Source organism: Trachurus trachurus (assembly GCF_905171665.1).
Source record: "Trachurus trachurus genome assembly, chromosome: 1".
Taxonomy (NCBI): domain Eukaryota; kingdom Metazoa; phylum Chordata; class Actinopteri; order Carangiformes; family Carangidae; genus Trachurus; species Trachurus trachurus.
The window spans coordinates 10458227-10482985 of NC_139891.1; the positions used below are offsets into that span (position 1 = coordinate 10458227).

General features: G+C 42.5%; 2 protein-coding genes across 2 annotated transcripts; both read right to left on the reverse strand.

Moving 5' to 3' along the window:
• Positions 1 to 1138: 1138 nt before the first annotated feature.
• On the reverse strand, positions 1139 to 17740 carry unc93b1 (unc-93 homolog B1, TLR signaling regulator). The gene is made up of 13 exons (XM_083977438.1): positions 17556 to 17740; positions 14476 to 14592; positions 14196 to 14337; positions 13799 to 13952; positions 13511 to 13672; positions 9636 to 9765; positions 9455 to 9548; positions 7817 to 7941; positions 7490 to 7672; positions 6443 to 6728; positions 6223 to 6344; positions 6001 to 6123; positions 1139 to 2955 (listed from the first exon to the last, which is right to left on the reverse strand). Exons 1-13 carry the CDS (start codon positions 17556 to 17558, stop codon positions 2698 to 2700), a joined length of 1899 nt encoding a protein of 632 aa, XP_083833564.1. The 5' UTR covers positions 17559 to 17740; the 3' UTR covers positions 1139 to 2697.
• Positions 17741 to 18355: 615 nt separating this feature from the next.
• On the reverse strand, positions 18356 to 22950 carry timm10 (translocase of inner mitochondrial membrane 10 homolog (yeast)). Its single transcript, XM_083969204.1, has 2 exons — positions 22727 to 22950; positions 18356 to 19514 (listed from the first exon to the last, which is right to left on the reverse strand). The coding sequence occupies exons 1-2, from the start codon at positions 22795 to 22797 to the stop codon at positions 19319 to 19321; spliced, it is 267 nt and encodes an 88-aa protein (XP_083825330.1). The 5' UTR covers positions 22798 to 22950; the 3' UTR covers positions 18356 to 19318.
• Positions 22951 to 24759: the final 1809 nt, after the last annotated feature.

Below are 24759 nucleotides of genomic sequence, written 5' to 3' on the forward strand. Positions count from 1 at the left end.
AAGACAATCTTTAGTAACATTTACAGCTGGTACTAACAATGCATTGCATAAGTTAAAGGACCAGTGTGCAGGACTTCTACAGGGATCTATTAGTCGAAAATCGAAATTATATCCTTTTTGTTTTCATTGGTGTATAATCACCTCAAACTGAGTTCAGAATGAGTTGATCATCTTCATAAAGAGAGGATAATCTTCCTTGGAATCAACCATGTAACACTGCCATGTGCCTACGGTAGCCTGGAAAGGCCAAACCAAGCACTGGCCCCAGAGAGGGCCTTTCATGTTATTTATGTTACATGAGGGCCAATATGCATTCTACATGCTTGAAAAGGGAAGGATATTCAGTTGGTTGAAATCTGGAACCCCACCACTAGATACCATTAATCCACACTAGTTCTTTGGCAATTTCACAGGGATCAGTGCAACACAAAGTACCTGATGCATTGATCACAGAAATTCACAAGTGATTTGAGTTGCAAACATCCACTACAGGATGTGGATTCCATCTTCCTCTTCCACTCTTTGTTTGAATAGAAATTCATACCGTGATAAATTTTGACACAAGTGGCCATCACCCAACACTAATGTCTGTGTATAGCAACTGCAAAGATATATATCAGACCTTCAGTGTAGAAGCAAGGCAGCTTAATCATGCAAATTCAGTCTCAACTGAGCAAAGTGTGACCTCAGAAAGCAGAAAAGGTCACTTACTGTATATAAAAGCTTTGAAATGAAGAGACGTCAATGTACAGTAAGAATGACCTATGACATATGATCTGTATGTTGCATTACGTACAAAGTTTGCATGCAATGATAACTAAAGAAAATCCTTCCGAACAACAATTCATAATTAATTGGATTTTTTCCCACACATTGACTTGTCATAGCAGCAAAAGCATCCGTGTTAACATCAACAATGGCTTAGAGGCCCAGTGTGACAGTTACACAACACCAATATCCTGAAACTGAAGCAACTCAATGGGATTCAGCTGTTATTCATTTCATGATTTACACTTGTGATGTTTCTTTTGCACTGTGTGAAAAATGTAAAAGCCTGTTTGGGGTGGGCATTCAGCACAAAACAAAGCTGTTTTTTGCGTCATGGAAAGAATGATATACTGTGGCTGCAATATGTGTAAAACTTTTTAATACATTTTTAATCTTTAAGTGAAAACATTTCTTACAATACTCATTGGACACCCTGAGGTTAGAACAACGTCTGTACCAGATGGTGAGTTGTTTTTCTTTTCAGCACTGTAACTCTAGGCATGGTCACTCCTTCTCAGACTGATAAGTCTCAACATCTATTAAATAGTTTGGTATGAAATGATGGACGTTTTTGGTCCCTGCAAAATTAATGACATTCCCATCAGCTTCTACTCTACTTTGTGTTTAATGCTGATTTGCAAATGTTAACATGTTAGCATGCTAAACTAAACTAAAAGATGAACATTTAAATAATGTAGAGACCACCAAGTACTAAGATCAGTCTAGTCTCGTCTGTGCTCCAGCAGCTTCTCTAGCCAGCGAGTCAGCACAATCTCTCCTTCAAGGTCTCTTTATGAGAAAATAAAATCACCATCCCACGCACCAGCGGCTGCAAGCAATTGAAATCTTCATGAGTTAACAAAGTTAAAATGGAATCACTTTGTGTGTCTACAAATAACTACAACGACAACTACAGCAGTGCAGCAGCAGCTTCTTGTGCCACTGATTTCATCCATAACCGTAAAACTCACTCTTTCAGAATAAAGCAATACAACACAGTGTTGTGTTCAAAATGTGGATGGTTAGCAGAGTTACTGTCAATGACACTTTTAATAATGTTTTCTACTTCAACAAGTTCCAATTTTACTATGGCCCCTTATACCTGCCTAACATCAGCATAATAGCAGACAGTAATAATACCACACTGGTTACTGAAACACCTGCCTCGGCCATGTACTGTACACATGCTACGCTACGGAGGCTAGGGTTAGTCATCTAATCCCATTAGCCTCCGTAGCGTAGCTCTGAGCAGCTCGCGGCTCTGCTCCACCGTTCTAAAAATAGCTTGCACCGACAATTAAAGGTAACAAACCTACTCCTAAAACTATAGGGATTATGGCAATGGGCCAGTTTGCCAAAATGTTTAACTATCCCTTTAACAAAATACAGGGAAGCAATGAGTATGACTCCATCACAACACAATTGGCCCTGCAATTCAACACAGAAAATCAATTCTCCTTTTCTTTTTCTGTCATTTGTAGTTCTTTGTAGATCTTTGCTCTTTTTTTCCATACAAAACCAGTTTGTATATTAAAGAGTTTGTTGAGTGTTCAAACACAATAGCCAACAATGCCTTCTATAATTTCAAGTACCTTTGGTAAATGTGAAAAGAAAAACAAAAGTATTCTTCTTGTTGTCTTGTCTTATCCAGTGTGTGTGCTACCCTGTGTCTGTGCCTTGTACTGTACATTGCATGATAGTAAGTTCTTTCAAGTTTCTTTACCTTTTCATCTGGACGGCTGTTATTATATCTGAACACTTTTTTAATGCTAGAAAACATTACGTTTTGTTTAGTGTAGTATGAAAAGAGGTGTGTTACAGTAGGAACAAATATCTGTAGAAATATGAATAGATTCATGAACAAAACAACAGCAAAACCAGCATCCGTATACCGTGTCTTCTCCTCCTGCTCCCTCTCTTTTCTCACCCTCACTCGCTCTCCTCTGTCTCTCCGTCCTTCATATGGACGACCTCGCGTTTGCGGCGCTGGCCCTCTGCCCCTCTCCTCCTGGCTCTGGGTGAGTCAGCTCCACGGGCCCCTCTGTCTTGTCCCCCTTCCTCCCTGTTCTCTGCCTCCATCTCTTCCACCACATGCTCGTTGGCCTCCTCCTTCTCCTCGTCCTCCTCGCTCCTCTCCGAGTCTGACTCATCCGAGTTGTCCTCTTCAAGGTAGCGGTAGCCTTTGACCTGCAGACACAAACGGTATGTTATATTAACCACTGTGGAGAGACAAATGTGTTTTTCAGTCACCTTTTAGCTATTAGTTACTGTAATTATTATAAAATAAAGCTCTACCTGCCTGAAATGAGATTTGAGCTTGTGGACTGTAACACAAAACACTGTCTCACTTTACATCAGATTGCAGTTATTTCTGCATGACACTAAACTAGTTCATAGACAGATAGATAGATAGATCCGACCAACACTACAAAACATAAACAACAATTTAGTATAATCTAAGACAGAGTAAGGCAGAGAAACTATATACTAGGTAAAAGCTTCCTGGCCATTTACAGAGGAGAAGAACATAAAAACAACTCCAGTGACAGGGGCACTGACGTCAGGCTACACTTCACCGAGCTCTAAAGGAGAGGACAAAGGAGATGTGCGGCGGAGAGCAGTGCACTGTCAGACTGAATTCACACTCTGAAGGCCAAACAAAACACCCCTGACCAACATTTATGTTCACTGGCTGCAAGGTGGCCATTTGAACTCTGTTTAAAACTCATTATAAATGAGCACGCAAGGTGTATTAAACCGCAGGTAACTCTGGCAACGGCACAGATATGTGCTATTCAGCCAAATGAAACCACCGTTTGACATGTTAGGAATGGTTTGCTTTTTGAATGCAGCTTCATGTGGCTCCTCCTAGACTCATCATGTCCATATGTTGAAGATACTGAGCCCTGAATGGGCTTCATGCACAGCTCCACTACTTCCTGAAATAAGCCAGCTCCTTTATTTCCTGTCTTACATTATTGGACCAACTGATTAATCCAGGTGTGTCAGACCATTGTTGTGAGGTCAGACACACCTGGATTAATCAGTTGGTCCAATAATGTAAGACAGGAAATAAAGGAGCTGGCTTAATTCAGGAAGTAGTGGAGCTGTGCATAAAGCCCATTGTCTCTGATTGACTCCACTGTTTTAATATTCTATGTATTGCCAGCGTGTGTGATAAAGACAAAAGTACTGAATTCTTATCAGTAAATAAATATCATAAATGTGGGTGGTGGCTTTTGTTTACAGCTTCTCCAGTCCATTTATTGCAGCCCTGATCTGCTGACCTCAAACTCTAAACTTACCTCCTCTGAGACATGTGTGTATGGTGATTTGTATTATTGTACAGCTGAATGAGCAGCAGGGAGTTTGTATTTGATGTTTTGGTGTTTTTATCGCTGGTTATTTTCTAATCTACCCTCTAGTCTCTTTATTATACTTGTTGTCCATGTCCATGGCCCCAACTTATTTTAGATGGCTGAGTATGATATGTTGAGCTGTTTTTTCAAGGAGGGGAGGCGGGGGGGGGGGGGGGGGGGGGGGGGGGGGTCTATGTCCTCGCCAGATTTATTGAAAAAGCTTGGACATTGAGACAGAAAACATTATATCCCAAGTAAGACAGGGGCAGGCAATATAAGATGTATCTTCTTCCTGCTCCCTTCCAACCAAGGAATAAGAAAATGTTGTGATTTGCTATGATATTGTCAAATTGTGAAATTGCCTTGGCTGGAATACATAAAAAGAAAGAAAGAAAGAAAGAAAGAAAGAAAGAAAGAAAGAAAGAAAGAAAGAAAGAAAGAAAGAAAGACAATTATTGTTTTGGTTACTTTGAAAAACTGCCTTTAAACACAGAATGTTGTTTCTTGCATGAGTCTATGGATACATATTTATGAGTAGACTTGTTAGCCATCTATGAATGTATATGTATTTTAATTGTCTAGTGTCTTGTAAGCCCATGTGGGCTGCAGTCATGTGCGTGACACTTAAAAAAACAAATCCATCAATCAGTCAATGTTGTTGTTCTATGTAAAGCACATTGACTTTACTTGTAATGAAATGCAGTGTTGGCCAGGTTACTTTTAAAAAGGAATTAGTTACAGTTACAAGTTACTTGTGTAGAACCTTGTGTATTATTTTGCAACAGGACTTCTTGAGTCAAGTAACGGCTATTAAAGGGATAGTTCACCCAAAATTCAAATTTCATTATCTATTATCATTATCTATTATCATTATCATTATCATTATCATTAACTCATTATCTACTCACCCTCATGTCGACTAAGGGCTGGGAGAAGTTTCAGAGTCCTCCGTGCCTTCTCTGAGTTACAGGGGGGGTCTGCACAGCACTGCACTGTCATATGACGGTAGCGAACGGAGCTCACTTTTCTTCGTCCAAAAAGACACACCAAAAAACATCCAAATACCTCCATAGTGCTCGTCTATAATGTCCCTTTTGTATTGAAGCCCCAACATGAGAAATTGTTCCGTCTGTGTCTATGTTTCAAGCTTGTTTGTAGTGGAAGCTCCCAGCACTGCTCTTCCTGGTCCGTCCAAATCTTGCGCGATTTGCATTGACACCCAGTTCACGGCTCCGCAAATCGTGCAAGATTCCAGCAGAGAAACACTAGGAGCTTCCACTACAAACAAGCTTAAAACATAGACTTATTTAATTTTTTTTTCGGAACAATTTCTCATGTTGGGGCTTCAATACAAGAGGGACATTACAGACGAGCTGTGTGGAGGTATTTGGATGTTTTTTGGTGTGTCTTTTTGGACGGAGAAAAGTGAGCTCCGTTCGCAACCGTCATATGGACATGCAGTGCTGCACGAGCCCCGCTGTAACTCAGAGAAGGCACGGAGGACTCTGAAACTTCTCCCAGCCCTTAGTCGACATGAGGGTGAGTAGATAATGAGTGAAATTTGAATTTTGGGTGAACTATCCCTTTAACAGCGCATTTTATTGTCAGTAACTGTAACTCATAACGGGGAAACAGTAACTTTTTTGAGTACTCGTTACTGAAAAAAATTGCGCTGTTAGTTTATAACGCTATTATTCCCATCACTGATGAAATGTAAACTCAAAAGATTTATCATATCTGGCCTCAGTGGCAGTTGGATTTCCTAGTTGCAATTTATGTGTTATGATGTGTTAACCTTCGGCTGATAAAATCGATCCCCTGAGGTGAAACCAGCCAGATACAGGATCACTCATGACAGACTGTGACTGGTTACCTTGTGCCGTGGCCGAGGGATGCGAGGCAATCTGGGGCGCACGTCCCTGGCCAGCCGACGCTCCATCAGCCAATAGCAGTAGCAGGCCACTAGTAAAGTGGCCAAAAGGATGGAGAGTTTGGCCTGAGGGGTGGGGAGAGGGGGAAAACAAAAAAAACTCTCTTTTTAGCAGTACACAAAACACACAAAGCCTCTAAACGTTCTCTAAACACAGTCACCTACCCTCATAGGCAGGTTGGACCACAGGTAGACTATGAAGATGGCGATGGCCTGAAACCAGTGGTAGATGGTGTACACAAAGTCGAGGCGTTCCTTTTCTTCAGCATACAGAATGCCAAGCAGAGCTGTCACACACACACACACACATTCAGGAGTTTGTGTGGATTGATGTGATTCAAACAAAGGAAAAGCACAGTACGTATAAAAAAAAGCTGATACTCACTGCTGACCCCTGTCTTGTTCAGGGCGGTGCCGAGTCCCCACAGCACAGCGATGACCAGCAGAGGGCCCAGATACTCCGGATAGGTTTGGTTCTCCTTACGCTCCAGGGAGAAGGCCATGAGAGCCACCAGCAACACAAAATGCACAAAGGCGCCGGCCACCAGACACGTCCAGCGCGGGAGGCGTAGCATGCAGAGGGACAGGGAGGAGAAGACGGAGCAGGAGAGGCCATAGACTACGATCAGGAGCCACAGGTTCTTCAGACCCAAAATGCAGACACCATAGGTCTGTGAAGGGAGAGAAACACACATTTTTCTTACTACTGCAACCTCTTTGCTTCTCTCCAAGTCCAATTTTATTCTCTTGCATTTCAAACTCCTTCAAAAACATTTAAAGGGGACCTATTCTGCTCATTTCAGGGGCTTTTAGGATTGGACCTCACCCTATTGAAAGTTTCAATCTATAAAAACTCCATACTTATCACATACAAGCTGTCAGTATACTCAGTGAAACGCTCAGATTTACCCTTCACTAAATACGATTAGCTTAGCTTGAGTGCAACACTTACTGGCTAAAACCTTAAAACACACACCTACCTCATGATATGGCACTTCCACTTCCTCTAAAGCAAAAGCTTGAAAACAATAATAGGCCCCCTTTAAAGGTATAATATGTAGGAATTCCCCCCATCTAGCGGTGCAGTTGCATATCGGAACGTATTCTTGATGTTGCATTCACGTGAAATCGGGCAGACGTCAGACAGACAACAGACGCTGCATGTAACAAACAAACAAGTGTAAATAATAAATGAAACATGGCAGCCTCGGTTCGGTGCGCCCCCCCGTTATGTATTTGTAACGACTTGTAACAACTCATTCTAAGGTACGAGAAAGCTTTCATTTGTATGCGGGTGTGATTCGACTTCAGTGAAATACGTATTAATTAAAGCAATATTTGATTTTTGCTAATAAAAAGCCAAATAAGTTACATACTGGGGCTTTAAAAAAACAAACTGAAGCAATGAGAGTTAAACTGAATGGAAAAGTACCAGAGAGAACCCAGTGATGGCAAACAGAACTTCAAAGCCACTGTAGATGAAAAAGGGGCAGAGCAGCCTCAGGCGGTAGTCCCTCAGGTGTTTGAACGGCAGCTGGAAGATGTTTCCCCAGCCGATGCTGCGGAGGTCTATCTCCTCTGTCGGCCGGTAGGCAGCACCACACAGCACAAGGAACTGTGGCAAACGGCAACTGGTTTATTTTTTTGAATTACTCTGCATTATTCAGGACAATTAAAATAATCCCAAAACAAACAAATGATTTTATGACATTTAATTCTATGGTACGTGTACCAGTGCATGAGTCTGTACGTGTCTTACAATGATCATGGACAGGAAGGCAAAGCCCATGAGGACACTCTCCACCTCGATGAGCAGCATGGAGCGCGGCAGGTTGGTCAGCACAGTGGTGTTGAAGCCGGGGATCAACCCACTGACTTTAGCTCCTGGTGTAAAGAGAAAGGAGAGCTGGAACAGAGATGATGGGACTGGCATGTGTGTGAGACTGACTGCTCTTTCAGAATGAGTGGCTAAAATACACATGAGTCTCCTCCTGTGTTGTAGAAGTCACCTGTGGCATCATTTCCTCCTGCTTCTGTTTTTATAAAGAGGAAGCACTTTTGCAAGACGTGAGGCAGCAAGAAAAAACATTTCCGCACGAATAAACAGGTTTTACAGCAGCTCTGGGAGGAAAGCTTGTTCTTCTTTTATCACACTGCACTCTACTAAAGTATAATGAATGAAGGCAAATGTACTTCTACTTCATGCAACGCAAAGAAATTGGTTCTGTGTTAAAGCTATAGAGTCTAGGGCTGCGTGCATGTGCAAGGCACTCTGGGAATCAAAGATATATTTTTACACCTTAAAAGTGCAGTACATCAAGTATTGTAAGCCACTCTTTTTGGGAGGGGACTCTAAGAAGATGAAAAAGCACAGATTGACATTGACATTTTTTATAGCTGTGTTTCTGGCCATCTGCAGCACTGAGCAGTGAATGAAGATGCTAAAGGTCTACGGAGAGCTGAGATAATTCTTCATAGACTGGTCAGCCCACTTGACCTCTTTCAAAGAGACATACAGCTCTGGAAAAGACTTCAGAGTGATCAGTTTATCTGGTTTTATAGTGTGTTTTATGTGTTTGATTTTTTCTATAAACCACGGACAACATTTCTCACAATTCAAAAAAACACAGTTTTTATTTGGACCCAACCAACTCACGTATCCCTCCGCCCAGGGTTAGCGCCCGCCGATCAGCAGTTGGTTAGGTCCAAATAAAAACTGTGTTTTTCCTGCACTTTGAGGGGCTGGAAAAAATTATATTATAGCGAACAATGGAACTGTGTATTTTTTTTTCAGGTAAAACCTCTTTTAGGCCGCGAAAATAGGCCGTTTCTTTGGGTCCATTCACAACAATGTATGTTGTAAATCTCTGGGCAGGGCTATGGGCTGGCGTTGCTAACGGGAGGAGTGCAGAGAGTCTTCTACTGCAATTAAAGTACTTAGGGGCTATTTGTAGATCATACAACCCCACTTTAAAAAAATGCTACTATCCCTTTAATATAAATTAATCAAACGTTGATTTTGTTGTAAATAAAACCACCCTTGCTCAGTTCATTGCACTCTAGTGTTTTGGTGCAACAGTCTCAATTGGTCTGTTATGACCAGTGACTTACAGTGAGCCTATGTTAACTAATGTTAAATAGTTATTTCTGCATTGATAATATTACTGAGTCAGAACCCTAAACTGACATCTCTGCTACATGTGCTACTGTTACACTATCTTGTATTTAGCATCGTGTTGCTTCAGCAGCCACACTGGTCATTAACAGTGTTGCCTTAGCAGCTAACTGTTTGCATCTCATTGGACAGTATGGAGTGAATCTCTGTACACTGCTGTCCTGTGGTTATTTGTGTGTAATAATTCATCAGTGGAGGACATGAAGTGACATGCGTCTTTACCACAGGATTTGACGTTGCAGAGAATGTGCTTGTCGTCGTGCAGGTATCCATGGAGGACGAGACGCATGGGGAACTCCGCAAAGACAAAACTCAGCTGATGAGGGAGAGAGAGAGAAGAAGGTGTATTTTCCAAGAGCAGTATAAACATCTTGTCTGACCTAGTACACCACCTGACACTCACGTGGAAGATGATGTTGAAGACGGAGTGGAAGACGATGATATAGCTGTGACACACTCCTTTAGGAAGCTTCTTCTGCTCCTGCACGTGCTCCTCCTTGTAGTTGGCGTACTCGTAGTACTGCTGCGCCATCCTGCAGGTTGGTGTGAGAGGACAAAGTTTGAGGTGAGTGGTAGTGTCTGTGCATTTACCTGTACACATGTCATTTAATTCTCTTTTTTTTCCTGTAGTGGTTGTATACTATATACTTTTTGTGCAAAAACAAACCATACAAGACAGCAACAAGTGTGAAGATAAGACAGGACACAGAGACAAACAAGACAAGAATGTGACATTTTAACATAAAAAGGTGTGACAACTCAATGACAGAAATGAACTATGCTGTGACTGTGACAGAACTGGGTCAGGGTAACACTGGATAATAATACTGATACAGGGTTTCTGCAGGTACCAGCAAATCTAATTTAATGCTTTTTAATGCCCTTTTAATGCCATTTCAAACATTTTTAATGCCCGTGACTGTAAATACTATACGTGTGCATATATACATACACTTACCTATATACACATATACACACCCAATTACTTGGTTCTGCATGTTTATCACACCAATAGGGGTTCACCGACTGCAATTTTCTGGCCGATCACCGATTTTTAAAAAGCCTGACCTGCCGATTCTGATTTTTGCTGATAGCGATTTAAAAAAAAAAAAAAGTCAACAGTATCCTGCCACCACCTAAAAATATTAATTTAGAAAATTCTCCATTTATTCACCCATGTTTAATTTTACTGTAGATTAACTGTATACGGTAATCCCCCTATTTTTCTGGTCTTTGTGCTCTATAGGGATGTAATGATATCAAAATCTCACTGAATGAATTTTTTAATGCCTTTGAGAATCAGATTTAATGCCTTTTAAGGCCTTAATTTTAGCAAAATATATTTAATGACTTTTAATGCTTTTTAATGACCTGCAGAAACCCTGTGATAGGTAATACAACTACATCCAAATAAGAATTTGTGTATGAAGGAAAGGAAAGGAAAAGGGATATATATTCCCAGCCCATTCTAGCTCCCCCCTCAAATGAAAATTCATTTTAATTTCATGCATATTAATGCATCAATATTCATTATGGATTGACCAAAGAGCAGCAGCATATTAGGTGCCATACATTATTAATTACATTAATTATCATTATCAAAAGTTCGGGGAGGCCATGGAGGAGGACTACCGGTCGGCCTCGAGGAAATTCTGGCAAACCATCCGGCGCCTCAGGAGGGGGAAGCAGTGCTCCGCCAACACTGTTTACAGTGGAGGAGGGGAGCTGTTGACCTCGACTGGGGATATCGTCGGGCGGTGGAAGGAATACTTCGAGGATCTCCTCAATCCCACTGACACGCCTTCCATCGAGGAAGCAGAGGCTGGGGACTCAGAGGTCGATTCATTCATCACCCAAGCTGAAGTCACTGAGGTAGTCAGGAAGCTCCTCAGTGGCAAGGCACCGGGGGTGGATGAGATCCGTCCTGAGTACCTCAAGTCTCTGGATGTTGCGGGGCTGTCGTGGCTGACACGCCTCTGCAGCATCGCGTGGCAGTCGGGGACAGTGCCTCTGGACTGGCAGACCGGGGTGGTGGTCCCTCTCTTCAAAAAGGGGGACCGGAGGGTGTGTTCCAACTACCGGGGGATCACACTCCTCAGCCTCCCGGGGAAAGTCTATTCCAGGGTGCTGGAGAGGAGAATTCGGCCGATAGTCGAACCTCGGATTCAGGAGGAACAATGCGGTTTTCGCCCTGGCCGTGGAACGCTGGACCAGCTCTACACCCTCCGCAGGGTGCTCGAGGGCGCATGGGAGTTTGCCCAACCAGTCCACATGTGTTTTGTGGATCTGGAGAAGGCTTTCGACCGTGTCCCACGTGGCATCCTGTGGGAGGTGCTCCGAGAGTATGGGATCGGAGGCCCTCTGCTGAGGGCTGTACGGTCCCTGTATGACCGGAGCAGGAGCTTGGTTCGCATGGCCGGCAGTAAGTCAGACCTGTTCCCGGTGCGTGTTGGACTCCGGCAGGGCTGCCCTTTGTCACCGGTTCTGTTCATTATCTTTATGGACAGAATTTCTAGGCGCAGCCAAGTGCCGGAGGGGGTACGGTTCGGGAGCCACTTGATCTCATCTCTGCTTTTTGCAGATGATGTGGTCTTGTTGGCTCCCTCGAGCCAGGACCTTCAGCATGCACTGGGGCGGTTTGCAGCCGAGTGTGAAGCAGCTGGGATGAGAATCAGCACCTCTAAGTCCGAGGCCATGGTTCTCGACCGGAAAAAGGTGGCTTGCACCCTCCAGGTCGGGGGAGAGTTCCTGCCTCAGGTGGAGGAGTTTAAGTATCTTGGGGTCTTGTTCACGAGTGAGGGGAGAACGGAGCGCGAGATTGACAGGCGGATCGGTGCGGCGGCCGCAGTAATGCGGTCATTGTATCGGTCCGTCGTGGTGAAGAAGGAGCTGAGCCGAAAGGCAAAGCTCTCGATTTACCGGTCGATCTACGTTCCCACCCTCACCTATGGTCATGAACTCTGGGTCATGACCGAAAGGACAGGATCCCGGATACAAGCGGCCGAAATGAGTTTCCTCCGCAGGGTGGCGGGGCGCTCCCTTAGAGATAGGGTGAGGAGCTCTGTCACCCGGGAGGAGCTCGGAGTAGAGCCGCTGCTCCTCCACATCGAGAGGAGTCAGCTGAGGTGGCTCGGGCACCTGTATAGGATGCCCCCTGGACGCCTCCCTCGTGAGGTGTTCCGGGCATGTCCCACCGGGAGGAGGCCCCGAGGAAGACCCAGGACACGCTGGGGTGACTACGTCACTCGGCTGGCCTGGGAACGCCTTGGGGTCCCCCCGGAAGAGCTGGAGGAAGTGTCCGGGGAGAGGGAAGTCTGGGGATCCCTGCTCCGACTGCTGCCCCCGCGACCCGGACTCGGATAATGCGGCGGACAATGGATGGATGGATGGACATTATCAGTAAGGTTAATGCAATAAGTTTATGTGCAGTTGGGTTATGTGCAATCAAGTTACGTCCAATAGGGCTATGTGTAATTTTGGTGGTGGGCAATAAGGTTAAGGGCTGTAGGGTCCAGTGTGTGAGGCTTTAATCTGTTTTTTTCTCTCTTTTTTCTTTTCTTCTTATGGTCACTACTGATTTTGATATGTACTACCCTGGAGGTGCTTTAGTTTTGTTTGTTTGTTTTGCTGTATTTGCGTGTGCATGTTCTTCAACATTTTGGCAAATTAGCCCACTGCCATATTACCTAGTCTTAGGAGTAGGTTTGTTACCTTTAATTGTCAGTGCAAGCTATTGTTAGAACGGCGGAGCAGAGCCGCGAGCTGCTCAGAGCTACGCTACGGAGGCTAATGGGATTTCTTGGTTTCCCTCATCAAACTCATCAAATACACAATCCAACAACTCCAAAACGCTCTGGTGGACAAGTTGTGACCTGCACATTCACCACGCTACGAGATAATAACAGAACGTTACGAGACAGAGTTGTTTTCGAGGCAAATGGAGAGACTACTTGCCGAAAAACTGCCCCTGACGGAAACGCGCATCAGTGTTTTTTCATGTATCACAACAACCTGCCTGGGGGCAACAGAATTAGCCGTGGCTATAATCCTGCATATACTGTATGTACAATGTTCATTAATAAATAAATACTTTTTTTTTTTTAAAGGTGGCAAACAGTTGAATCAGTGAGGCTGCGTGGTGAAAGTGAAGGAGCAACAATCTGACGTAACTCATGATACACCCACTGTGATCCCAGTCACCTCTGCTGGTCCACCTTCAGTAAACTGTGTGCGATGTCATAGTTTATGACACATTCACCCGCCCAGCCCGTTTCTCACCTTGTGATGTAATTTCCAATGGAGGCCCACAGCGGAACAATAGCCACACCGATAGCTATGGCCGATGGAACCAAGGTGTAGTAACGCTCCCAGTAATTGGTCGAGACAAAAAGCGCATAGATCCCTGAGGCCAGGAACATCATCCACTTAGTGCCTAGAAACCTTGAGAGACACAGCGTTCAGACAAGAGTGTACATGTGTGGAGAGGGCAAGGACGACCACATCAGAGAGAAAGGTTCTGACCGTTACAGTTTGTGTGTGTGCTGATGTGTGTGTGTGTGTGTCTACCTGATGAGGACGGGGGTGTACAGCAGACCTATGATGGGTGTGACGTTGATGCCCATCAGCATCTTGCGGTCAATGTCTTCTAGGCCTAGGTTGCTGTACTTCACTTCACGGTAGGTCATATCGTAATGAAGGATCAGCTGCATTTGCAGAAGGCCTTTAACACACACACATAAAGATAGATAGATAGATAGATAGATAGATAGATAGATAGATAGATAGATAGATAGATAGATAGATAGATAGATAGATAGATAGATAGATAGATAGATAGATAGATAGATAGATAGATAGATAGATAGATAGATAGATAGATTTTAAAGAACACAGATTTTGCAGCTGTGCCTGTTTGTATTCCTTTGTCCACTCTCTTCCTCTTCGTTTCTCCTGACACACTCACCCATATACACGCTGTACACAATCATGGCGCCAACACTGGCTGCAAGAACATTTTTGATGACACCCAGCCTCTTCCTCCTGTAGTACTTCTTCTCCTCTTCCTCCTCGTTGTACTCTGCCTGTGGACCCAAGAACTCCTCCATCTAAGGAAAGCAAGAAACCAACTGCTGGTGGTAAGCGTGTGTTTTTTACGCCTGAGGAGGAGTGTGTTTTCTTTTCACTTGAAGCTGTTGGCAGAAACTGGTGCGGGTCTTTTTTTTTCACAGTACAGCTGATCTCACCTCTCCTTGAATGTTGTCCTCTTGCCCCACATTCAGCAGTTCATTCATACCGCCATTAGGAGGCACTATGAGATGCTCAACATCTCTGACTTGCTCATCTCCGTCTGTTGCCTCCATCTAGTGACCAAAACAAGTAGCACACTGGATTACTGGACAGTTAAATCCACTTTCTGTTATTATCACCCAGATCAAACAAGATATATGTGTGACTAGAGTTGTCAAATCTGTTACATATCAATGAGACAAAATTAAGATGCAAGATGCCAATTTGTCTGGTGCTGTGATGGATGGCTGGATCGTGAAGAAAAGAAATTTGATTTGAAAAGAGAATGTAAATGATATAGCAATCGTATCAATCATATTAATAGTAAAAGTATCTGTGCCCTTTGTTAAAACAGTGTAGTTCCTGTATCTGTGTTCATACAGATAGAGGAACTATAAATATCATTCATGAATGATAATGTCACATCCACAGGAAGAAGTTCTTAGTCCAGATTAGGGCATGTGCGTTTTCTTTGAAATGTTGGGTTCACTTTTTTTTTTAAAGTAAAAAATTAAGTTGCAAAAATTTTGACAACTGAGTAATCAATCTAGTAATTTGCTTTATGGAAATTGCAGCTTGGTTTGATGATGGTTCTTCTTGCTCTCTTACCCACCGTTTGACTGTTCAGTTCTGGATCTAAACTTCACATTTTTTTTCAGGCCACTCTGTCTCACACCTTCACCACGATCCAGGCCTTACCACATGTCTATCACAGAGGCCAGCTATAGAGAGTTCCTTGGACTTCATGACTTGCTTTTTGTACTGACATGCTGTGTTGAGTTGTACTTTTTCTAAGCTGTGTGCAGTCACTTGAATACCAGGTATATAGAGGAAGTACTGATGTACTATATATATATATATATATATATATATAATGTAATAAATGTATTTTATCATAATAAGTGAATTGATCCTTAGTTATGGTTAAAATAAGGTCCAGTCCTGTTGATTCTCTTGTGTGTCTTAAAGGTAAAGGCACTATTTCTGATCATTTCTGATCATTTATGCTTTTGAATTTATGTACTTTGTACACTGTCTTTCTATGTACAAATATAAATAAAAAGACTTGGAGCAAAAAGGTAAAGGCACAGAGTTACATAAATTGTTTCAGTGGGGCCCCAGGGTGTGGTGTACACCAACACTAAGGGGCCCCCAATGGTAAATAGTAACACATACAGTGTGGTCAAAAAGTATTTTCCCTTCCTGATTTCTCAGTTTTTTGCATATTTGTCACACTTAAAATGTTTACAGTCGGTCATCAAACTAATTTGGATATTAGACAAAGATAACCCAAGTAAATATAAAATGCAGTTTTGATTATTTAATTTTTTTAAGGGAAAAAAGCTATCCAAACCTACCGCTCCTTGTTAAGTCATGAACTAACTGTGATAAACCTACATTTTTTTTTAAAGCTGAGCTCGGTCACTGTCCACACCCACAGGCCTGATCACTGCCAGACCTGTTGAATCAAGAAATCACTTCAATAGAACCTGTTTGCATGATGTGAAGTAGGCTAAAAGATCTAAAAAAAAAAAAAACATCATGCTGCGATCTTAAGAAATTTCAAAAAGAGATGAAAAAACAAAACCATTTTACATCTATCAGTCTGGAAAGTGTTACAAAGCCATTTCTTAGGCTTTGGGACTCCAGCCAACCTGAGCCTTTATCCACTAATGGAGAAAGCTTGAAACAGTGGTGAAAACCTTTCCAAGATGGCGCCCTACCAAAATACTCAGCAGCAACAAGTGCAGCAACAACCCATCCATCCACGAGGTCACAAAAAACCCCAAAACAACTTCTAAAAACCTGCAGGCCTCACTTGGTTCATGATTCAACAATAAGGAAGAGACGAGGCAAAAACTGCATCCATGTGTGAGAGTTCAAAGGTGAAAACCACTGCTCAGCAAACAGCAGGCTTGTCTTTTTTGGCTTGGCTTTTGCCCAAAAAAAACTTCTTGATGATCCTGAGACTTTTGGGAAAATATTCTGTGGACTAATAACAAAAAAGCTGAACTTTCGGGAAGGTGTGCATCCCGTTCCATCTGGTGTAAAAGTAATACATCATTTCATAAAAAGACCATCATACCAACAGACAACAGTTAAATATGGTGGGTGTGTCTGGGGCTGCTCAGCTGCTTCAGGACCTTGGACGACCTGCAGAAAATGATGGAACCATGAATTCTGGTCTCTACCAGAAAATCCTGAAGGAGAACGTCTGGCAGTCAGTTCTGACCTCAAGGTCAAACACTCTTGGGTTTCTGCATTAGTGGATAAATGCTCACACTGTGGTTCACTGGAGTCGCAAAGCTTTAGAAATTGCTTTGTTACACTTTCCAGACTGATATATTATTTTGTTAGATAGATGATTTAGTTTTTTATCTTTTCTAGAATTTCTTTAGATCGCAGCATGATGTTTTGGTTTTTGAGAAATAGCCTACTTCACATTGATTCAGCAGGTCTGGCAGTGATCAGGCCTGGGTGTGGACAGTGATAGAGCTCAACAGGTTTATCACAGTTAACTCACGATTTAGAGGGGCAAGTACTTTTTCACATAGGCTACGGCCAGAAAAAATTTAATCATCATTTAAAAACGGAAATGTATATTTACTTGGGTTATCTATATCTAATATCCAAATTAGTTTGATGATCGTAAACAAATAAGTGTGACAAATATGCAAAAACAACAACAACTTAGAAATCAGGAAGGGGGATAATACACTGTAACGTTACATGTAGCTTATTGTATTTAATCGGAGAGCGATGGGTTAAAAGAATTTCTACGTTGTTATTAAGTCTCTCATAATACTCCACAAAAACCTAGAGAAGTGCGTTTAACTTTCCAGTGTCATCTATGAGCTAACTTTCCATTCCCCCTGACACTCCTGCTCTGAGTCTGAAATGTTGCGTTTAAGTGCATTTTGCAGAAGTGTCAGTGTAGAGGTGTCTACGAACTTATATAAAAAACACACCAACCTGTCACCCATATTATGTCTATGCCTCTCACCAAGGTAAATAGACATTTATGGACATCACTCACCATGTCTGCTGCTGGGCTCCTCTCGGGCACAACACGCACAGGATCTGTCCAGCCGAGAAACAGAGACAGAGACAGAGACAGGACAACTCTGTCCCTGTCACTTTCAGATTGTCAGCTCTTGGTTCCCCTTTCTGACGCACAAGTGACAAGTATAAATAAGACTTTCGCGGGGGAAACGAAACTCTGTTGTGTTCACTTCCTCACTGAAAACTGCCCCAGCGTTTGTCTTAAAGGTACAGGCACATGTTTAATAAGCACTGCCTCCCTCCTGTCTGTCTGACTGGGACAGTGTTGGGCACGTTACTTTAAAAAAAAGAAGTAATTAGTTATAGTTACTAGTTACTTTCCCCAAAAGGTAACTGAGTTTTACTGAATTACTACATTATAAAAGTAAAAATTACTAGGAAAAGTAACTATTGCATTAAAAAAGCTCAAAGATGTCAAACTACTTGGATACGCCCCCTAACCTCCCATTTATCTGGAACTAACCAACTCATTCAGTAGCCTATTCTTCTGCACAAATACTGAGTAAGTTGTTTAAGATAAACTGCCTTTTTCCGACTAGTTGATGGACTTGAAAAAAAAGTGTAGGCTATACTATACTTTAACAGGTGTATTATTTTGTGAGAGAAGGTGTATTATTGTCAGTAACGGTAATGGTGTTATAACAGGGAAACCGTAACTTTTTTTGATTACTCGTTAATGAAAAAGTAGCGCCGTTAATAACGCCGTTATTCCCATCACTGGAAAGGGTCGCACCAGTGGGGAAGAAAACACTGCAATACCTCCACATGTTTGTATAAAGTACAACTTCCTTTAATTAGAGTACTCAACAACAATGAAACACTGCAGCTTCTCTAATATGTAGATAAAAGCTGTGTCACGGTGGTTAGCACAGAAAAAAAACAACAAAGAAAAAACATCACAGTCAAAAACATGGTCCACTGACATACAACACAGTCTTCACAGGCATGACACGAGAGCAAAGTTCAATACACGTCCGTGTAACCAAAATGACCGAGCCGTGGGCCGGGACCGTAGTCGCTTCGCTTCAGGGCTGAAGAGCGTAAACTGTAAACTACACGGTGTGTTATAATAAGACATGACGGCTCACACCGTACTGCAGCTCATTCAGTGCATATTCATGCTGGTACTACTTTGTATGCATAACATAACTGAGAAATGTTTGACTCAATGTAATGTTGTGTTGCAACCTTATGAAGAGGGTCCATGTTTAGTCCAGAGGGTCATTTTGGGATCAAAGACTGAGTATGACATCATCTTTGTGTTTGTTTTAACCTGATGTTAGTTGGTAGCTACGCTACATTTCAACAGCATTCAACAACGTATTGGGAGTTTTCTGCGCTCTGAGCAGCTGAAAACAAGCACAAAGTATGACTGAGAAACACTGTCGCATGTTTCTCCGTCTCTCTTCTCTCCGGTGACTCTTTAGGCCGACCTGAGTGGAGAACAGTACAGACCGATCCAGCGAGGCCGCCCGGTCTCTCCCTGTACCGAAACATGCTGCCGCTTCACCGAGCGCTCCGGCGTGTCCTCCAGTCCTGTCCTCTTATACGTCCTCTACCACAGTAGAGGAGGCGGTTTGTCTCAGTGGACCCCAGTATTAAGTTTACATGTTTTTATTTACCCACCCTTTACTTAATTTAAAACACCACTCTCTCGTCTTGGAGAGAGCTGCTAACCCATCCCGTGACCTAGTAACCCCCCACCCCCGCCCCATCTCATTCCAGTCATCAGTGTCTCTAGCCGCTCCCGACAGCAGCTTTCCTCATCGTTTCCTCGTCCTGGACCGAGAGCTCCGTCAGCTTGCGTCCCAGCTTCTCGTGAAGGTCCAGGTATTTGGCCACGCAGCGGTCCAGACACACCGACTCGCCCTTCGTCAGCTCGGCCTCCTTGTAATGTGGCGGTACGCACTTCCTGTGGCAGGCGTTGGTCATTCTGGGAGAAAGGGAACCAGGTGAAGATCAAGAGGATTAACAGGCTGCTTCACTGTGCCAGAGCATCTTAATATTAAGTCTGATATATACCGTATAATCCATAGTCAGCATCACTTGATAACAGTGGTTCCTTAATCTTTTCTTTTCTTATGAACAAATCCAAAACTGTTGGAATTACTGCATTTCTAAAAAGATCATTATCTGCATGCACAGATAAAGTAAGGAGACAGCCCCTCCTGCTGTTGATTAATGGCAGAAGAATATTTTACACATTTTTAGTCTCCATCCATACATAATTAAAATGATATTAAAGTGGATGCCTAATGTCATTATTAATTCAAATTATTTATATATAATCAATATACAATCAATTTATATTAAAGGGATAGTTCACCCAAAATTCAAATTTCACTCATTATCTACTCACTCTCATGTCGACTAAGGGCGGGGAGAAGTTTCGAAGTCCTCCGTGCCTTCTCCCAGCACTGCTCTTCCTGGTCCGTCCAAATCTCTCGCGATTTGCATTCACACCGGTGCAAATCTCGCGAGATTTGGACAGACCAGGAAGAACAGTGCTGGGAGCTTCCGCTACAAACAAGCTTAAAATATAGACTTATTTAATTTTTTTCTGAACAATTTCTCATGTCGGGGCTTCAATACAAGAGGGACATTACAGACGAGCACTATGGAGGTATTTGGATGTTTTTTGGTGTGTCTTTTTGGACGAAGAAAAGTGGGCTCCGTTCGCAACCGTCATATGGACATACAGTGCTGCACGGAGCCCCGCTGTAAATCAGAGAAGGCACGGAGGACTCTGAAACTTCTCCCAGCCCTTAGTCAACATGAGGGTGAGTAGGTAATGAGTGAAATTTGAATTTTGGGTGAACTATCCCTTTAAGACTTGGCTGGAAATAGGCAGCCTTTAAAGAGGACTAGTCATCATCACTTGGTACATAAAAGGTGATTTATTTTGTTCTTTTTTTATGAACAAATCCAAAACTGTTGGAATTACTGCATTTCCCAAAAGATCATTAACCTCAAGTGTGAGAAAAACCAAAGTAACTTTCCTTGACCAAGCCTATTATTTAAATAGTTAAAACCTCAAACTCGGGATTATAGCTGATAGATTATTTCATATTGATGAATCGTTGAGCCTATACTGCACTAACTTCCTGCAAATATCAGTGAAGTCTTGAACCAATACTGTCACATCAATTACCGGTATAAAGATAATAAGTCAATAGTGTCTTTGTCAGATATGTGACTGGAACACAGTCAGAGTTCATGTCCTGACAACTAACTGTGCAGCAAATGCAGTCAGCCACGATATCCTGCACATCACACATCCACTGATGCACGGTCATTATTTCTGATAGAGTGTCTGAATCAGTTGTGACAATGAGGTGTAGTTGTGTTTCATTCACTGTTATGTTGTTGTGGTGGAGATCATTTTTCATTTTTACACTTTGCAGTATTAATTGGAGGGGTGTTAGAGTCGGATCTCTGTGTCAGCCTGTCACATGAAGCCCTGAGATATGTATGACCTGACCAGAAGCAGCTATTAACAGGTCTGCTTTAACGTTGCACACGCTTCACTGGAGCTCCCCTGAAACCTCTAAAACCAACGTCTTGTTTAATCACTAAGTCACAGCTTTATGATGAGTGTAAGCCTAACCATCTTTAAACACAAAGCAGTGTGACAGCTGCTCACCTGATGTCTCTCCAGGCTTCAAAAAACCTATGCACCTGTCACCACCAGGTGAGACCTATCGTGCTGTTCACCAGTTCATCAAGAACCAAGTCGAGCTGAATTTCTTGATGCTGCTTTTCCCTTATTAAGAAGCTAGTGTTATCATTATCTGATGAGAACATCTGCCCAGTGGTTTCTTCCACCATCCCATCCAAAGTATTCTTTTCTTTTCTGAAACAGAGATGAATTATTGGGTTTCTTTTAAATTGAAGTAACTGATTTAAACATGTCATTTGTTTTAGCATAAGTGTCAAAGTTGCAACTGATATTTTTGGAATATTTGATGATGTGAATGAATCATTTGTTTCCTGCATGCATCTTAAAGGTCCAGTGTGTATTATAACTGGCATGGTTTATTGGCAAAGTCTGAATATACTAATCATGAATATATTTGTACAAGAGTATAAGCGCTATAAAATAAAATTTGTTTGGTTTTCGTAGCCTTATAATTATTCTTTTATAAATAGCAAGGATTTTGCTTTAGAGAGTGTTTCCATCTTGCGCCGCCATGTTTGTATGGCAGCCCGGATGGAAAATCCAGCCAGCCAGAGAGCGTGCTTCGTGTTCATAAATAAACCAATGAAGCAGAAGGCGGAAGGAAAGGAGTAGGAAACAGCAGACATATTGAAAAATGGTTTAGATCTTCACCTCATCGCTCGATGCTCCTGAAATAGGCTAATCCCAGTCGTGGTAAACGCGAGCGAGCAAGTGCTGCAATCTAGAATCTGAACACTAGATATCGCAGTTTTCTCCCCATTTTACACACTGGACCTTTAATATGATGTCTGATATCCATATTGTCATCATCACAGTGGTTCCTTCATCCTTTCTTTTCTTATGAGCAAATCCAAAAGTGGTTGGAATTACTCTAAAAAGACCATTAACCTCAAGTGTGAAGAAAACCAAAATAACTCTCCTTGACCAAATTTAAACAGTTAAGACCTCAAAACTCTTCATCTTTTACAGGATTATAGCAGATTGCATATTATTTTATGTTGATGAATCACTGATTTTATACTAACTTACTGTTGTTGATTAATGGAAGAAGAATATCTTTTACACATTTTATAGTCTCCATTTTTATATTAGGCCTAATTAAAATTATAATAAAGGCGAATGCCTAATGTCATTATTCATTCATATTGTTCATATAATATATATTTATAGACTGATTTAAGACTTCACATTGGGTTTGGCTGAAAATAGGCAGCAACAGCAACACACACACAGTGCACGACCTAATCTATAGCTATGCAGTAAATGTTACACTGTACAGCACTGAGCTGCTCCAACTGCAATGTAACTGTAATGTAACCAACAGCACCTGGTTGACTTCATTTGTGTGTAACCACCTCACGCGTGGGTCCAGACCATAGACAGACTATATGAATGAAGGCCATGGGACAGTTAGGTGCCATAAATAAGACACAGCTAGCTGAGTGATTAGCGGCTCGTGGTTTTACCGGTTGTACATGTCAGCCATCATCTCCACCTCCAGCTCGGCCGCCAGCTGCTGGGCCTTCATAGGATCCATGTCTGCGCTTCGCTGCTGCTGCTCACACCGACTCTGACCGCTTGCTCTCCGTCCTGACGACCCTCTCCAGCGGACAGCCTGCAACAATCCTGCCCGCTGCTTCTTCCGTAACCTTCAAATCTGCAAGAAAACACGTGTGTACGGTTTCCTCTGCTACTTCCGCTGTCAATAAAGTTGGATTCAGATTCAGAGTAGACACGACGGAGGAAAACAGTGCGCCCTCTGGTGGACTCTTTTTTTTTATTAAACCAGAACTGGGTCATTTACATTAAACACGATGCGCTTTACAAAAGTACTGGCTCAAAATAAGTTTGTTTTTCTACAGTAGTTGTGGTAGTTAAGTAGTTATTCCACTGTAGTTATTTAGAGACAAACACCACTGAGGTGTGTTTTCTTTTTTTTCTCCCCATAATCAGTCTGACAATTCAAATTTCACTCAGAATGTAAAAATCAATAAAATATTGACAAACAGTAAATATAAACATGCATACTCTTTCAGAGTTATTAATGCTTAAGCATATTATTAATAAAAAATTCAACTATTCAACTATTTCAACCTTGTGTCTTGAACTAAATGAACGCTCTACAACTGCATTTCTTCAATGGACAGAGCTTACAACAGCCAGACAACTGATGATAAAAAGCGACAGAAAAAGAGGGATGTACAAATCTATTACATATAACTTCACATCTCAGTGAACAGAAATAAGAGCAGAACAGAGAGAACAACAGACTGGACACATAAAAGTGCTGAACTCAACAAATGATAAAACTATGCATTCATACACAAGTTACTGAGAGTCATCTCCAGTCACATCTATCTCATTCATATCTTCCTCCTCTTCCTCTTCCCCTCTCCCTCCCCCTTCCTCTTCCTCTTCCGGAGAGACCTCAATGGTGTTAGGTCCGTCTTCATGCTCTCTGGTCTGAGGCACTTTAACTGGTGAGTAAAGATCATCCACCTCCACGTCCTCCTCCTCCTCCTCCTCTTCTTCTTGTTCTTCATCGCAGCTGGAGGTGCTGCTGCTCCCACCAGCATCTTCCAGAGGTGTTCGGGGGTGTGAGGTGGGATGTAACGGCAGGTCTGTGTCACTGTAAGACAATCCTGCATCACTGATGACAGTCCTCTGTGGTGGGTCCGACTCTGCTGCATTACAGGTTGTTCCTAAAAGACAAAAAAAAACAAAAAAAACACACCAAGCAGAGTCTAGAGTCACTGGGGAACTGTTACTTTCCACACCTGCCATACAGTGCATCCACCCAAGAACTGGACCTAAAGGGTAATTGCCGTTTTTTACAATCTGGGCCTTATTTCTAGCATAAAATACGATCATTTACTCACCCAGATAACTTTGATGTCATTACAAGTCGTTCCGACAAAATTTGATCCAGCCGAGAGCTGTGTATATCCATATAATGTGAGTACACAGGGCAGCGAAATGCAGCCTCTAAATAACACATTATCTGCAGAGAAACTTGTTCATTTCACCAATATTTTGTTATGACACGCTAGTGTCCGGGGTTAGCTGTTATCAACATCCGGGGCGGCTTGTTGCTACTGCTAATAATATGGTTTGTTTCTGCGTGCTTCCGACTTGTCAGAACAAAATGAGCAGCTGGATGAAGTTCAGCTTCCACAGGCTTCCTCTCCGCAACCTGGACTCACTAAAGCTCCGGCTAGTTGTGCTAAAAATGAACCCGAATGCCGAAGTGGAACGATTATCAGAATGAGCCGCACAGCGTTCAGAGATGACATCATCCAGGTCAGAGGTTAGTAGGTCAACCTACAGACCCCGGATGTTGATAACAGGTCACCCCGGACTCAGAGGGGAATAGCACTAGCGCATCGTAACAAAATATTGGTGAAATGAACGAGTTTGGCGGTAGATAATGTGTTATTTAGAGGCTGCATTGCGTGCCCCGTGTTCTCGCATTATATGGATATACGCGGCTCTCGGCTGG

Coding starts and splice junctions, on each gene's coding strand:
- unc93b1 (XM_083977438.1), bottom strand. Junction 14,338..14,475: donor AGGACAACATTCAAGGAGAG/GTGAGATCAGCT, acceptor TGCTTTCCTTAG/ATGGAGGAGTTCTTGGGTCC. Junction 13,953..14,195: donor TGTGTACAGCGTGTATATGG/GTGAGTGTGTCA, acceptor TGTGTGTTAAAG/GCCTTCTGCAAATGCAGCTG.
- timm10 (XM_083969204.1), bottom strand. CDS start 22,797: ATGGATCCTATGAAGGCCCAGCAGCTGGCGGCCGAGCTGGAGGTGGAG. Junction 19,515..22,726: donor ATGGCTGACATGTACAACCG/GTAAAACCACGA, acceptor CCTTTCTCCCAG/AATGACCAACGCCTGCCACA.